The sequence below is a fragment of the Pungitius pungitius genome, chromosome 21 (assembly GCF_949316345.1).
Source record: "Pungitius pungitius chromosome 21, fPunPun2.1, whole genome shotgun sequence".
Classification (NCBI taxonomy): domain Eukaryota; kingdom Metazoa; phylum Chordata; class Actinopteri; order Perciformes; family Gasterosteidae; genus Pungitius; species Pungitius pungitius.
The window spans coordinates 13,046,042-13,062,274 of NC_084920.1; the positions used below are offsets into that span (position 1 = coordinate 13,046,042).

General features: G+C 46.3%; 1 protein-coding gene across 5 annotated transcripts; it reads right to left on the minus strand.

The window, feature by feature from the left end:
- Positions 1 to 613: 613 nt before the first annotated feature.
- Positions 614 to 9,889, minus strand: sap30bp (SAP30 binding protein). 5 transcript variants are annotated; one of them, XM_037463719.2, is made up of 11 exons: positions 9,713 to 9,889; positions 9,072 to 9,181; positions 8,344 to 8,388; positions 6,713 to 6,752; positions 4,230 to 4,318; positions 3,022 to 3,113; positions 2,813 to 2,925; positions 2,674 to 2,732; positions 2,486 to 2,548; positions 1,914 to 2,004; positions 614 to 1,351 (listed from the first exon to the last, which is right to left on the minus strand). In XM_037463719.2, the coding sequence occupies exons 1-11, from the start codon at positions 9,804 to 9,806 to the stop codon at positions 1,173 to 1,175; spliced, it is 975 nt and encodes a 324-aa protein (XP_037319616.2). In that variant the 5' UTR covers positions 9,807 to 9,889; the 3' UTR covers positions 614 to 1,172. The 5 variants fall into 5 exon arrangements, with proteins under 5 accessions (XP_037319616.2, XP_037319615.2, XP_037319618.2 ...); XM_037463718.2 differs by having other exon boundaries at positions 614 to 1,354; XM_037463721.2 differs by lacking the exon at positions 2,486 to 2,548 and having other exon boundaries at positions 9,713 to 9,877.
- Between the last annotated feature and the right edge of the window lie 6,344 nt (positions 9,890 to 16,233).

Sequence of the window (16,233 nt, forward strand, 5' to 3'; positions counted from 1 at the left end):
TTGTAACCTTCACCCTCTTAAGACAAAATCTTTCAGAAGCAGCTGCTGTATATTTTTTTTTTACATGACATTAAGAGGAATACAGAGGGTTTTAAATACTAATCAATGTAAGCACAGGCAAATCATCTTTGCATATTTCTTTGCAGCAAGTCAAAAAACTGCACCCACATTCCCAATCTCACGGTGTGCAAAGGTCGTGAATAAATATTTGTGGCTCCTAACAGTAAACAGGAAGGTCAAGAGATGGGAGGAGGTGAGGAGGAGGGGGGGGGGGGGGGAGGGTGAGATGTTGTTTGGCCTTCTCACGCTGTAGACTTTCACCCTAGTGGGGCTTTAGATGTATGCCGACTTCTTACTGCACCCCTCCTCCCCCGATAGAAGTCAAACCATGTGGAGACTGAGGTGAGGAGGAAGAACCAAACTCCACCTGGCACACACACATGCATGCATGCATTCCCCGGCAGGGAAAGAGAAACGCTGTGTGTGTGTCTGTTCTTGAGGGAGCTGGGAGAGAGAGTCTGCGTTCTGCCTGCAGAACAGTGGTCCAAAAGTGAGTTCAGTGTGCGGGTTGCAAATAGTTACAGAAAATGACAACAAAAACAGACTAACTCAATTAAAAAGACAACACGTGATTCATTTATTCAACTTATCACCAGTATATATGTACAATCATTAAAAAAAAAAATGTTACAGTGTAGTCAATTTACCAACGATGGAACAAATGATGCACTTGTCGACCCCTATAACACACAACTACTGCAAGATGTGTGGAAATACTACACCAAAACCATGGATGGAACAATACATCTTTGCAACATGGCTTTCTTCAAAAAACTAACAGCTGTTGAAAACAAACATATTACAAGAAACGCAACAAATGTTTAATTAGCACCAGACCTGCACGCAACACACTGTCCGGCTTTCAGAGCATCTACGAGTATTTTCAACCAAATGTTGATTTGCCTCCATGAGGCGACCCCTCAGATCCCAGATAGACGGCAGTGAAATCCACCCACGTGCAGCAGAGGGAATTTGTAAGTTGGTTTCTTAAGAGTCCACACATTTGTCTGCGCTTGCGCTCTGCTTCCTTTCACACATATATTTGCACGCACGCGTTCTTTCGGGGCGTCACTTCCATCGCTCTCGTCCACACTGACACTGACACGGACGCCTCACTGCTTCGCCTTTTTCAGGATGGTGCCCACCGCAGAGATGACGGTTGTCTTGGTGCCGCTGGCGGTGGTCGTCACGGAGACGACGGCAGGCAGGGTCGAAGTGGTTGTGACGAGGGCGGGCTGGGCCAGGGTCACGGGGATGGCAGAGTCCCACTTGCTCTTCCTCTTCTGGGCCTCTGCTGGTAACAAAAACACAGGATTCAAACGGGAAGAGCACGGCGGTGGGGAAACACCGGATGTCACTTTAGGTAAAATTGGGAAATGAAATCAACTTGGGGAAAAAGGCTTGGCTAATAACTGCCTTCTGGCATTCAAACCGTCAGTTCCCTAAAGCCTCTTAAGCATATAGCCAATGACATTGGACTGGTTATGGACAGAGCTACAATGTTGAAGTGATTTTTATATAAAATAATGAAAAATATCAACAACTAAAATTTTACAATTGAACCGATGTGGCAGAATCACCTTTTCCTGAAAAACGAGACGCGCCTGCCCTGCGCCTGTATCTCCTCACTCTGCCGTGCCCCCGGGCGTCAAACCTTTATGAAAACCGGCGGCCAGCTGCCACATTGGAAGCGCGTCGCCGAGAGAACGCAACGGACGCGGCTCACGCAGCTCGCGGGGGGGGGGGCTGAAGGAGCGAGGCCCGGCGGATTTGAAGAACACAATTGCCGGGACATTTTGATGGAGCAACGGTGCATTTCTGGGACGAGCATAATCCGTGAGGCGGATGTGTACCTGAGGCGGTGGTGGTGGCGGCGCTGCTGGTGGTGGAGGCTGCTGAGCTGGAGGCCACGGTGCCCTTCTTGGTCCCTGTGACAAACTCAATCTGTGAAAACGCACAGTACGTTAGACGGCTGATTTCGTTCCGACGTGGACCGGTCTCTAACCTACAACCACAACCTGTCGCTGCTGGTCGAAACAAAAAGGGTGGTGGGGGTGTGGGGGGGGGGGGCGCGAGTCAATCCCTCCGTGTCATTGTCACACCAACAATCTCCCTCCTGTGTCGCGCTGACACTTGACAGTAGAGAATACGGAAGCAGTCTCAGCAGGCTGCGTGCTCGTTCAAGTTCAGTTTCTAAACCAAGGCGCGGCTGCTGCAATGACGCTGCTGATCGCAGCAGCACGTAACCCCTCGGAGGGATTATTCAGCGGTACAAACAGCTGCCTAAGAAAGAAAGACACACTCTTTCCCACTCGTGTGTTTGTGTGTGGGTTTTTTTGTTTTTTTGTTTTTTTTTTTAAAAGTGCATCGCGACAGAAAAACAGTGAAAAACAGGCATTGGCACGGCTCAGCTGTTAAGACGTACCGGGTTTGGGCCTGAGCTGCAGTGACGGGAGCTGAACTTGGCAATGCAGTTTTCTGCGTGCGTCTGATGGAGGACGTTAAGTAGAAATTAGGTGCAGCGGGTGGGGACTTGCCCTCCGACGCAACAGAGAAGAGATCCGACAGCTTTTGATCTCTCTTGTGCTTCTTTGCTTTGATACGGAGACTCACCTTGGTCCGCTCCTTCTTGGCTTTCTCCAGTTTGTCCATCTCCACTTTCTGGGCCTTGGCTGGAAGGGTAACACACGCACACTTGTTTTGTCGAGTTCGCGTCACGCCGAGGTGGGGGGCAAAGGTAAAAGCAGCTTACCTAGAGCTTCATAGTAAGAGTCCTCTGACCAGCCGTGAGGATCGAACATGTCCTTCGGGTAGTTCGTCCCTAGTTCATCGATGCTGCAGAACTGAATGAGCTTCTCGTAAATGCTACAGGACACAAACAAAGACGATGAGCCACTGGTGTGTGGACACCAGAAAGCTTTACTGCCGTGTGTGTGTGTGTGTGTGTGTGTGGTGCCGTACCTTGGGTTTCTAAATTCTTTCTTTTTCTGGATGTGGCTGTTTGTGTCAAAATCTCCGTGCAGCTTCCTCTCGTACAGCTTGTGGATCTTGTCCTGTTGCCAAATAAGAAACATCAACAAAAGGACGCGCACAGGCAGCAGATGGTCATCAACACAGCTTCCCCCCCCCCCCCAGAACTCCCCACCGGGTCAGTGTAAACCACACACCACCAGGGTCGGTGTGAACGGAGCGATTGTGTGGGAGGGTACGGATTGCTTTGGGGAAATATTTGACAGCCAGGTTCAACTGAGCCACAAGGAGCTGGCAGGTGTAGCCAACACTGATTAAGGGGGGAGGGGGGGGGGGGAAACATAGAGCGAGACGGGAGGACAGGGATGTTGCTCAAAAAGGAGACCCCATCACTGCTGCGCAATCATCAATCTATAAAGCTCTATGCTAGAATTGTCTAACAAGGTACAAGGCCAAAAAGTCAAGCTCCCGGAAGTTCTTGTTGGGAAGTGAGCTCACTTTGTCCACCTGCACACCCCCCCCGTGCTGCTTGGATGCCACGTCACTTCTACCTCTTGCGTGATCGCACAAAGCCTTTTGTAGCCCGTGCGCTGGTGCGTGCAGGAAAAGGCTTCAATAAAACCCGCAGCATACACTGGAAGCACACGTGTGCCCCTCCGGGGGAGGGGGAGGGGGAGTGGGCAGGCATATACAGCTCGGCTGAAGGCGAGTCATTAGGCGCTCGTCACACACGGGTGGGGGAGCGTTCCGCCCCACAGGGGATATAGTCAGCCGTGTGTCCCGACCTGCCTCCGCTCCGTGGAACCGGAGACTTGGTCGGGCCTCGATGCCGCCGAGTTGATGGCCGATGACGCCGCGTGCTCCGGTTACAGGGGGGGGGCTTCCAGAATTAATGTGGGGGAAGCGAGGGTTAAACATCGGAAACCGCTGACTTGGCAACGGAGAGAACGGCTCATATCGGAGGGCGTCAACTTAACGGGACGCCAGCCTCTGGTGCCATGAATCCACTACCTGGAAAGTCTTTCTCAAGCACAAACAAGCCTGCAGACACGTTGGAACGCGACAGAGGGCCTCGTCCAGCGAGCCCGCTCAGATGCCCACAAACCCCGGGCTGGCCCTCGGTGGCGTGCAGTGTGCTCAGGGGGGGACGTGCTGCGTGAAAGGGGCGCGAGTGGCGTGGAGGTGGAGGCGCCGTCTACCTGAAGCTGGCTGGAGCAGCGCCCGGGAGGCTCGGGGGGGATCCGGATCTTGTCGGGGGACATGTTCCTCACCTTCTCCGAGAAGAGAGCTGGCAGGAAGACAGCAACACACACACACACACACACACACACACACACATCAGTACGCAGGGCAGGTTGTTGCACATCAACAAAAGTGAAACCATTTTCTGGGGCGTTTGAATGAAGATTAAAACAAAGAAGGGCTTCGCTGAGCATCCTTTCCCGTGTACCAGCGGTTTTATAAAGAGGCGACGCGCGCGGCACGAGGCGTGCACGCTCAGGGAGCGGCAGCCGTTCGGGCTTGCGAGGAGAAGGGAGGCTCCCCTCTCCTCCCTTGTTTTTGCTCCCTCTGCTCGACTTGCCTCGCTCTGCCTCGTCCTCTGACTGCGGGCCAAGCATTCTTCAGCGTCACCGTACATCCCGATCAGACAGATGGGCTTTACAGTCGTTCAGAAGCCGTCAATCACGCTCCCAAAGAGTGTGTGAGTGTGTGCGTGTGTGTCCCTGCTGATGTTCAGTGCAAATCAACAGCGAGTTGAAACTTGACGGGGCACGAGGAGATGGATTTCTTTTTTCACTTGGCCTTGCTAGACATTTCATCCCAAAACAACAAAAACAAGAGCAACATTCCAGTCCAGGACTCTTCTAGTTTCAGGAATCTGCGGAGCGGACGAAAGACAAAAAATGTACCTTTCAGTAAGAACTAGTTCAGCCCTATGCAGTGTAACAGCTAATACTGTAGCGCGTGAGTCTTACCCACAATGCCCCCCTGGTCTTGTACCAGTGAATAGGAGGACCTTGTTATTAGAGAATGCACCATCGATGGGGCTCGCTCTGACATGCCCAGAGGTAGTGCTAAACATGAAATCTATACAGCAATTAATAGGTGCGTTTACTTAGTTCTGGTTGAGATTTATAAACGTAACAAAAGGATTTCAACAGAAATTCAACATTTGCTTCATGGATGACATGGCTACGGTTTGCGAGGAGCAGGGCGTTGCCTTTTTTTTTTTGGAGAGACCCGTTCTCTGGCACACTTTTTGTCATGTACACAGTGACATGGAGTTCAAGCAGTTTAAAACAACCCATCTTTGAAAACAGAATATTTGAAAGCCTTCAACGATGAAAGCTCGACACGGCAAGTCTGCTGAGTCCGAGGCATCAGCTGTTTGGTATTTCTTCAAACTCTCGCAAAGACAATCACACTGTGACAGTGGGGACATTTAGTCAAACATTTGAAGGGCCTTGTTGGACAAACTGTAATCCAAAAAGTGTAAATAAATCACAGCGTGTGTGTGATAAACTTCCCGTTAATGAATCAAACCAACTGAGAGAAGCAATAAGACAGAGAAAAGATTATGTCCCCGGGAAATTACCATCTGTTCCAACAAAATAGAAATCCAAAATAAAAACAGGCCGGAAGGGCCCCCGAGGGCGCTTTCGGGCAGACGGACAATGTCCCCAGTGAGCGGTCCAGCCGAGCCGTGACATTTACTGCCCGGCGACACACAGGAGCTGCAGTAATGTCGAGGAGTCACAGCCACTGAAAATGGCTAAAATACACTTTTGCGACACCCCAGCAGCACGCCCCAGCAGCACGACGACAACGGCGCAATAAAAAGCTGCGTCCCTTTCACTCAATGCAGTAATAAGACAAACCAGAGTAGATTAGCGTGCTTCTCTTTGGATTCAACGAGGCATTTCCTTTCAGAATAAAACCCTTTCTTTATGAGGGTTATTAAGCACTAAGCACTCCTCTTACTTGGAGTGCGGTGGAAATCTGCTCCCTGCATCACTCACATCCTGTCTGATGGGATGCCCACCTACACCACCTGTACGGGTCAGGTGTTACTCACCCGCCCGTCAGTCAGCGGACAAAGAGGCTTTCAGGACTCGCCCTGTGAGTGACTCATGCGCTCAGCGCGCCAACGCCCAACGGACACAATGAAATACAAATGTCCAGTTCTCGCGGCGGGTGACACTTTTGTTTTATGAGCCTGGGACAATGTGGCTCATAATTATTAAATCAGATAATTCGTAATCATATCATTGCTGACATGAAGGTGACTCCAGGACAAGCAGCGAGTCGTAATAACAGTGTTTGAAAGAGGAAAACAGCCTGCCGCCTATTGATGTAATACATTTTAGTATTATGGTGTTGTTTGGTGTCTAATACCTGCTGACAGCCCACAATCAAACATTTCATGCCCCAGGGGCCAGACTCACACGAAGCCACGCCTCAACTGCACGCGCACATTTAGCCTCTGGGCCCTAAAACGGAGGAATTTTTGTACAAAAGACGTGCCCAGTTTCACTTTAGTGAAGGGCCCCATGTTCCTGTGCAACAATGGGGCCTATTGGGGTCGTTTTAATGGTGTTCGGCCTACAAGACCAATATATCCAATCAGGCTCGATCGAGACTGAAACACAGTGTGTGTGTGTGTGTGTGTGTGTGTACTCACCAACTAGCTCATTGGGGTCCTTTCTTTCTACTTCTGGGATCTGTTCGAGAAAAGAAGAGGAAAAGAGGGGAAGAGGAGTGAAACGGAGAGAGATGAGTGGAACATTAAAGTCTCCTTTGGACAAAACGAATCGGATCAAATCAACACCACCATCATTAAATGTTCCCAGCATGGATTCAGCGGATTACAAGTGGGCTGGTGAGTAGAACTGGCTGTTCTTGTGAGAGATTTGGAGTTGGAGACAAAAGCTCATTCCAGAAGCACACGAAACCTACAAACCACAGATGCTGAATGCAAACAGTCTGCGCTGAATGGACGCCAACGGAACGAAACGCCTCTGAGAAGAAACAGAAACCAGGAGAGTAAATCTAGGCAGTTTCCAATGAATGCCTCAGGAGGAGCAAGAGCAGCCACTGAAATACGCCGCCTGTTGTGCCAGCTCTGCGAGCAACACACAGGTTCAGTGCAAGAACATGGCTGGGAACCACGGGGTATCTCGTCGTCGCTTAGCAACTGGAAAGGCACATCAAAGAGTTGTCCTGAAATTGACCCAATCACAAGGAGGAGGAAGAAGAGGAGTGAATTGTGTGGACAGAACAACAGCAAAGCCCACTAGCAGCAATCCAAACCAATATTTTTCTTTTCTAAATTTAAATTTGATTCCTTAATTGGAAGACCAGAATCCAAGAAGCTTTTGCTCCCATTTTCACCGTACTGACAAAAAAATGTGTACACCGGAGTTGAGACGAACCGTAAAAATAACTGACACTAATCACAGTAAGAATACTATTGAGTGGGATTTGGAAGAAGAGTCTGATAAACTACGCAGCCCAGCTGCTTCATGGGAAACGTGGGATCTGGGATTTTTGAGCTGCGGACCAACAGCATCTCCTTTAAATATGAGTGTATTTCCTAATTACAGAACTGTAGGAGCATCCCAGTTATAGTCACATCCACAGTACAGATGCCACACAAGCTTTTATTTTTGGAAAAAAAAAAAACTAAATCTAACTCAGTTGATCAGTACTTTTATTCATGAAAATAGTCTGCGTTTCCTCCAATAAGATGAACCTACAGCTTTGAGTTCAATGCAAACAAAGCTGTAGAGAAGAGCCGACCACACAGTAGACAGTCTTACTTGTATTGTGACTCACTTTCATCTCACTGACCAACACCAAACATTGCAAGGAGGAAACACACACACACACACACACACACACACACACACACACACACACACACACACACACACACACACACACACACACACACACACACACACACACACACACACACACACACACACACACACACACACACACACACACACACACACACACACACGACCCCGTATTACGCACATTTTATATCACCCAGTGTTTCCCCGACCATTTTAACCCCGTCCCCCTGAAAAAGTGTGGAATAAAAAATAAAAAAAGTTTGACTTATTTTTTTTCCACGCACGGCAATTCCGCTGGTACGCGTGTGTGCGCGCGACACACTCCTCACCCCTGAGATACATAAACTCACAGCACCACCTGGTGAGCGTGCTGCATCATGCGAAAGGATTAGCCCTCCGTTTTGATTGGTTACCGGACAAACGAGGTCCTTCCCTAAATGCAATCAAATACCTCAACGTCTTCTACGTCCCTCCCCTCGTCGGAGTCCTCCATATCCTATAAAAAAAAAGCAGACGGTTAACACTGCACAGACATTTTTTCCTCAATGAAACACGCAGGCACAAACACATACACAAAAGAAATCCAGGTATATAGTTCAAAGACCTAACCCAACAACAGTGTAATGATTTGGCCAGAGTGGATTTATTGTCTTTTATGTGTCCCTATGACAGCACAGCTGGATGAGCCTGCTTTATTTGAACTTAGTATTGATATTGGTGTTTGGAGAACCAACAATGAGGATTAATAAATACATTAATAAAAAAATAGATCTGAATCACATTTATAGCCCTGGTTATATGTAATAAGACAATTATAACAAAGACTACAATAAAAATGACGTATTTTCAGGTGTTTTGCAGTGCTAGTACTAACTGTGTAAACGTAACGTAAAGGGGGGGGGTGAGGTGACAAAGTCCCCGTCACTCAACACATTGATGCTTACATATTCTTCGCTAGAACCAGTTTGATCTTGAAAAGGAACAACAGAGACACACATGGTGCGATCCTCTATGGTTTTTCATATCTCTCTGTACAGTGAAGACTAAAGTTGACATCTGAAAAAGCATCAATTTCTGTACCCCCACACCCAGTGCTCCGCTTGTTTTCTAACCTAAAATGTTCGACCAGAATTTCAGCGGAATCTAACAAAAAAAAAAACATGTGACTCAAGTACTGACCGAGTGGCTTTCTCTGCTTTCTTCATCTCCAGACACTATAATCTCTGCACCCTGGGTTTTGTTCGGGTCATCATCGCCATAGCTGTACACCAGGCCAGAGACATGCCCCCCTGAGGAAGGATAGCAAGAGTCAGAGGGTCATCACACAGAATATATGGCAAATAACCAAAAGAGGCACCAGCTAGCAGTGCATCAGGGCTACAGGATAACACAACCATGCCAAATATGTCTGATATTGTAATTAATCATAACATTACAAGAAGTGAAACTAGCGTTAGTAGCTCAAAAAGGAAGACAAAATACGTGCGCGCTTCACGTTTTATATTATTGTTATATTATATTAAGTGCCAGGTAACATTTGAAAAAAAACCTATACATAAACATACATACATACATACATACATAAACAACGATACCTTATTGAAATAAGTTAGTATTATGATACTGTTGTTGGTGTTTTTTTAAAGAACTCAGCTTGAATATAACTTATATGACACTTTTTTCTGTAAACTGTCCAAGTTACGTTAACTGTTAGCTACAAGCTAACGTTAGCTTCCACATGGAAACCCGGGGTAAGACTAGCACTGACTAACATCTACAGACATAAGCCAGACGAAACTAATACATTTGCTGTAGTATACCTGTTCCTTCGGATTCAGGGTCGGAGTCGGGCTCTGAATCGTCCCCATAGTCTGCCAAAGAGGAAAGCAGAGCACTCTTTTTACCACTCGCCATTGCTGTGTCGCCTTATGCGTCGCATAAACCACTGGTCGCACAGTAAATACGTCAGTCACATTGTACTGCGTAGGAGACGTCGTGGCACTGGGAAATGTAGTCCTCATGTTTGAGAACTCCTGTAGTTTGTGACTTAACAGTGCAGTCATATGCAGCTTTTTGTAGTTATTTCTTTTCATTTTTAAAATGTCATATTGCTCTTTGCTGCCCCATGTCAACAGTGGCAAAACGACAATATTTTTTTATTTTCTCAAAATGGGGTGTGCCAATAGCAACCTGTCAACTCTAACAGATTTAACTGCTTTGTGATTTGAGGTCCTGTTGTTACATATTTTAAAAAACATACAAAAACATCCATCATACATCCATCCATGCACCAACCCATTCAGCTTTGTCTCACTGATTCACTTTAGTCTTTCATGTTTGAAAGACCCCGATGCCTCATAAAAAAAACAACAGCAGCTTCATGTTGAGCAGACAACATTTGTTGTTAGCATTTTGCTGCTTTTCAAAGTGAAGCAACATAGTGGATCTGGACTGTGGGTAATCTGTGATTTGTATGTTCTTTCTTAAATTCCTGAAGGCAATCACAGATTTTGAACAAGTGTTTGACTCTGAAGGATTATGGGTACATTCATATCAAGTGCTTTAAGTCTAACAATGAATTCTATTAAAAATAAACATTTGACAAAAAAAAGTATTTTATTGAAAGTATATTGTTTAAGATAATTTGGTCAAATTGGGACCATTTTGATACACCACCTGACACATCATTCAGTATTATGAAGAGACTGATCCCTACATAGTTATTTCAATGAAACTACAATACGTTTAGGTTAATGTGAAATGAAATGATAGAAAATGTCATTACAATGATGCAGCCCCACTCCACCTAAAACAAATAGCCTACAGAAATGGAAAACAGCAGAGAAATGGGTGCAATTTCCTACACATCTTTAAAAAAGACAATGTGTACAGGTACATTTGGGCAAATCTTCCATCACGTCACCGATCATCTAACACTAGGAGTCGGTTCTCTTCACAATCATCTAGATCACCCCGTCCCTCGATGTGTCCTTCTTCTTTGGGTTCCCTTGCTGTGGGATGCAACAGCATCCGTACAGCAGGGCGAAGGCGACCAGACACAGAATTCCCAGCACAAACACTCCTATGACCACAACACCGCCCAGCGCCCACGGCTCCTGATGCATCCGGCGGAGGAACCATTCTACCCAGTGCTCAGGGGAACCCGTAGGTTTCAGTTGCTCTAAAACACTGCATCAAACCAAAAAACCAAAATAAGAGCTCAGTGGGACAGTCCGGACCTTAGATTGATGAGATAACGATGCCACCAGCTACCACTACAAAGGCTGTTATAGAACCCACATTGTATGCTGCCAATGATTTATCTCATTTCTGAAGCCCTTTAAAGGTGGAGGTGATCTATCAGTCTGCTGAAGGTAGACACAAACAGCTTCCTGTTCAGGAACTCACCCCTCCGCGGCCATGTCCCGCTAAGTGATCGTGGATCGTGGTATACCGTGTGTGAGAAAAAGTGTCTTCTGCTCCACTTCTGAACCACTCGCCGCCGACAACTGTCCCAAACATTAGAGTTCACCACCGGTTTGAGCCCTTCGGAGGCATTCTGTGAAAGTCCAATCACACCTTCAGTGCCTGTGTGTGTGGGCGGGACAAAGTAAAAGTAGCTGCTCCTGGTTAATGTTTACTCAAAATATTGACTGATGATAAGGTATGCATATACTAGCGGAATGTTTCAGTTGTGGCTTTAAGAGCAACACTAATATGATAGATAGGGAATCATGCGATCCTTCAGCAGAGAGTTCGATCTTGACTTTCCATCATATAATGAGACGCAAGTCTGTATTGTATATATATAAACATAAATATTTATATTTCTACATGTTGAAACATTTTTAACATTTCAGTTACTTCCACAAATGCAATATTGCAATGCCACGGTAAAAAAAGACAAAAAAGACACAACTATGTTACGTAACAGGAATACTTCTGTAACAATTGTATGTCGAACTATAATAAAGTCCTATTTTATATTGGCACGTTTAGCAAAAGAAGAAAAGCTCTGGTCCTGGCCAGCAGAGGGCGCTGCGTCCTAATATATTGGCAAGTTACACACAAGTTGGAATATCTATACACTTCTCATCATTTCTTTCACAATCCCTCGAATATTAACAGGATAGCAAACAAGTGAATTTGTATTAAGAGTCAGTCCTCTGAGACAGCTCTCTCACTGTATCTTCTCAATCCACTGCTCCACTGTAAGGTTTTTGTTGTTGGGAAAAGGCCATCACACAGTATGTCATTGTCGTGGTCTGCGATGAATCTTCATGTGTCATGCCACTCTGCTGATTTAAATGGATTCAAGCGGCATGCCTCTCTGAATGAGGGGGAAAACATTTAAATATCTTGTTCCCATCCTTCTCCTCCAAGAAATGCAACAACTCAGTAAAGGGCATTTTTCGTTTTATAACTCTGTGTGCAGAATGGTTACAGGAAGGATGGGGGGAAAGGACGGAGGTGGAATTTACTTGGGGAGTCCGCTCTCTGCCTCATGCTCAGACAGGCTGTACTCTGGACGACTGGTATTTCTGCTTTCCACAGCAGCAGCAGTGGACGCAGGTCAACACCAACAAGAACAGGACCGTGGCTGAGAGGGGAGACAGAACAGGGGTTGACTGTAAATGTGCAACATGCGAGGGGTAGTGACAAGACGTCCCTGCTGTCCCACTCAGGTCTTTTAGCGTCTTTCATTAAACATTAGTGAATGCATCTTGTACTTTAACTAATTGGGCAAAAACTCACCAACAAACAGGATGATCACGATGAAGCCCCCCAACTCCAGAGGACCGGCCTGTGGGAGCTCCTGCAGCCTGGTCCACACCTTCTGAACAATACGCAGCGCCTCCTCCTTCAACTCCATGCTGGCTCCCAAATGCAGGTCCCACGGGGCGATGCGACACGGTGCCTCAGATCTTTAAAGAACTTGCACAGCCACACCTGAAAGACACAGCAGGCTCATTTGCTTGAGAAAATATGCTCCGAATGTAGGAATAAAGACGTTTATTTTCATCTTCAGCTCCACCCTTTCCTCCTGCAATTTCATCCTTCCACCCAGCAATTACCCCCCAAGCCTGGTAAGCATTTATGCCCTTCATCCCAAAGACTCTGTGTGCTTTTTTTGAGCACTCACTCATTAAATATCAGCACCCCTAATTAGCCTTCTGATAACTTTAGGTGGGACAGAGGTGCGTTTGTGGGTATGCCATGGGCCTGGTGCATGGCTGCAGCCCGGTTATGTTTGTATCCACACACAGGAGCCACCGTCCTGCATTTTGAAAATAATTATAAACAAGGGAGGCTATTTCAGGCTTGGCATTTCAAGGCTTGGGCCTCTCACCATCACTGGAGCAGCGGCCTGTGGGTGAACCCCCCCGAAGTCGGATGCTAGACAAGTCAAGGCTGTGCAGTGGCAGCGGGACGGGACATTGAAGACACCCAGTCAGATGATCAACTCAGATGATTAACTCTGAGTAGATACACGGACTAATGTTTCATTCATTGTGACAATGTTTTTAACAATTTTCTTTAAATACGTTTTTTTCACATTCAATGTAAAAATAACGGGCCATTGATCAGTAATGGTCATACCAATGCTATGCACATATACAGTATATCTGGATTATTATTAATCCACAGTTCATATGGGTATCTGATTTATTAAGAGAATGTGCGTCTACTACTACTAACACAAACAATCATCAAATAAGAAACTATGGGATTCAAAGGAATCTTAAACATACCAAGTTGTGTGAAGTTATAATGATATGCCGGATTAGTGAGCAGGTTATCCGGGTTGGAACATTAAAGCCTCACTTCACCAACGTCAAGTGGAGGAATAACAAGGTGACTTACCGAGATGTGGGCTCATCAATGTAGCGCGTTGTGAATTACGAATAACGGCGTGGCGGAAATACTTAGTGTAGCATTAAAGAAAGGTGAAATCCCGGTAAAGTTATAATTAACATGAATTATTGTGCGACCAAAGCGAAATCATACCGCTGGGGACGCGTTTAATTGAATAACACAAAATACCCGCCGCTAATTTAATGGCGGTTTACTTTCCAATATCAGAAAAATCGATGTAACGTCGGTCCCTGTAACGTTACCTCAGGATTCATGCCGTTGCTAGGCAACCGGCCCATGGGAAGGAGTACGTTCACAATGCTTAGCTAGCTGGTTTAGCATAGAATAATGTAGCCTGTAGTAATTCAATAGGACTATACTACACTACATTACAGGCCGCTGCAGTAGCCCTTTCTCACCATATGAGCAGCAGCTGTTATGTGTTAACAACACATAACACATCCAGGGCATGCACAGAGTTAAACTAGGTAAATATGCACTGCCATTAAGCATAAATAGCGTATGTTAATTCATTTATAAATGTTGTCGTTATCAACTTGCTCAGGAAGCGTAGTTTTTGTGTGTTACAAGACACAAGACAGCTTCCTATTGGTAGTTTTTTTTGTTTGTGGTTTGTTGATGAAAGAGTGCAGAAAATGTACGTATGTAAATGTATGTCATGACACAAATTTCATGACATACGTACACAGAAACACTGTGTTCACTGCGTTTCTTGTTTTAATTTCCAGAAAACACATCCCAATCTCCTTAAAGGGGCATTCAAATAGCTATATGTAAACGCACATACTTGTTTATTTGTTCAAAAGTACATTTGTGTTTGGGTTTCTGAATGTCTGAAACTCTGTTGAGAGTAACTGTGAATGAATGTCTGACTTATGCTGTTGACTCTCTCTCCTCTGTGTTCTCCTTTGGTCTTTGTCCTTTCTGCTGCGCTCCCACACCGAGTTTAACAGATAGCACAGAACGTAGAGACCAAAACGTGCTGCCCAAGTCTTACTGTAAAGAAGAACACCACAACATCTCTATGTTGAAGGATGGACTTTAAGGTGGTGTAAATGAGCACAAAAGATATTCTCTACCCTGGAAAACAAAATGATTTTTTACTTTACTTGCTGGCAATTACAACTGGCTTTTTACCGCACCCCCCCCCCCCCCCCCTCAAACAAAACAGAGAGACGCTTTATTGACAACCAACATGGAAGTCCAAAAACAATGCTCTTACCTCTGAGGTGAATGTGCTTCACTTTAAGCGTGTCACGGTTCCTTCATGTCAACTGTGGAGTACTTTATGAATCTAAGTAAAGAACCGTTCTTCTTCTTTATTTTTCTTCTTCTTCTTTTTCCCCTCCCCCTCTTCTCATTCGTTGTTTTTTTTCTTCTGAAGTTTGTTTGCCTGACAGTCTCAGCCTCCTCCTCATCTGATTTGCTCTGATCCACTTCAGCACTCGGTGTTGGGAGGTAATTTGACCCTCCCAGCAGATGAGCAGCCGTCCGACTGCAACTTGCTCCCCCTGCGTTGTGTGTTCACTTTCTCCAAACCTCGCCAAACTCCTGTTCTCGGGGAGCTTGTGTACCCCCCCCCCGCTCAACTCGAAATCTCCCAAACAAACCCGTTTGCGGCTGCTTACGTTGTCCCCCACGCCCCCCCCCCCTCACCCTCTGTCCAGTCTGTACATCTGAACACACTCATTCACTGTTCCCACCCCTCCCTCGTCTCCCTCCCTCCCTCCCTCAGTTCGCTAAAGACCAGCTGTGCCAGGGCCCCTTTTTTGTCTTGAGTCGCCGTGGAGACGGGGCTCCGTTTAAAAGGGAGTAGGGGGTCGGTGTGCGTCCACATGCTGCCCCCGCCAGCTGACTATTTCCACAGAGAGAGAGAGAGAGAGCGTACGTTTGCATTTGAGTTTGCACAGCAGACCGCAAAAGCTACTGTGAAATCCATCGCAGGCTGGCTACCCCCTCGCAAGTCCTCCATCTCGATCAGAGAGAGGGGGGGGGGGGGGTCCGTTGCTACGGGAAAGGCTCTCAGAAAGAACGAGGGAAAGAACAATGAGGCTGTTCCCTTCTCTTAGTTGTTTGTTTTCTATTTCTGGTGTGCGCATTGATGAAAGTCAATTGCTATTTCTCAAGGAACTTGCAGCTAAAAGAATGTGCTTCAAACAAAACCAATGTTTGCCATTGCTGAAGGTAGTAGGACTGTTCTTTGTAGCGTATGAGCTTGAGCCCAGAGCAATAAGCTATTACTCATTAGCCCCTATGAGTAAGGGGAGAGTCGAGGGTTTCTGAATACGTACACGGAGCCCAACGACAGGCTGATTTGCATCATGTGTGATAAGATGTAGAGAGGCTTTGTGAATAGAGGAGACCAGATGACAAAGTCGCCATTCAGGCTTTGTTTTAGGCAGAATGAGTGAGTAACATGATTGCCCTTTAACCCCTTGACCCTCGTCAGACTCCAAAGTGCCCT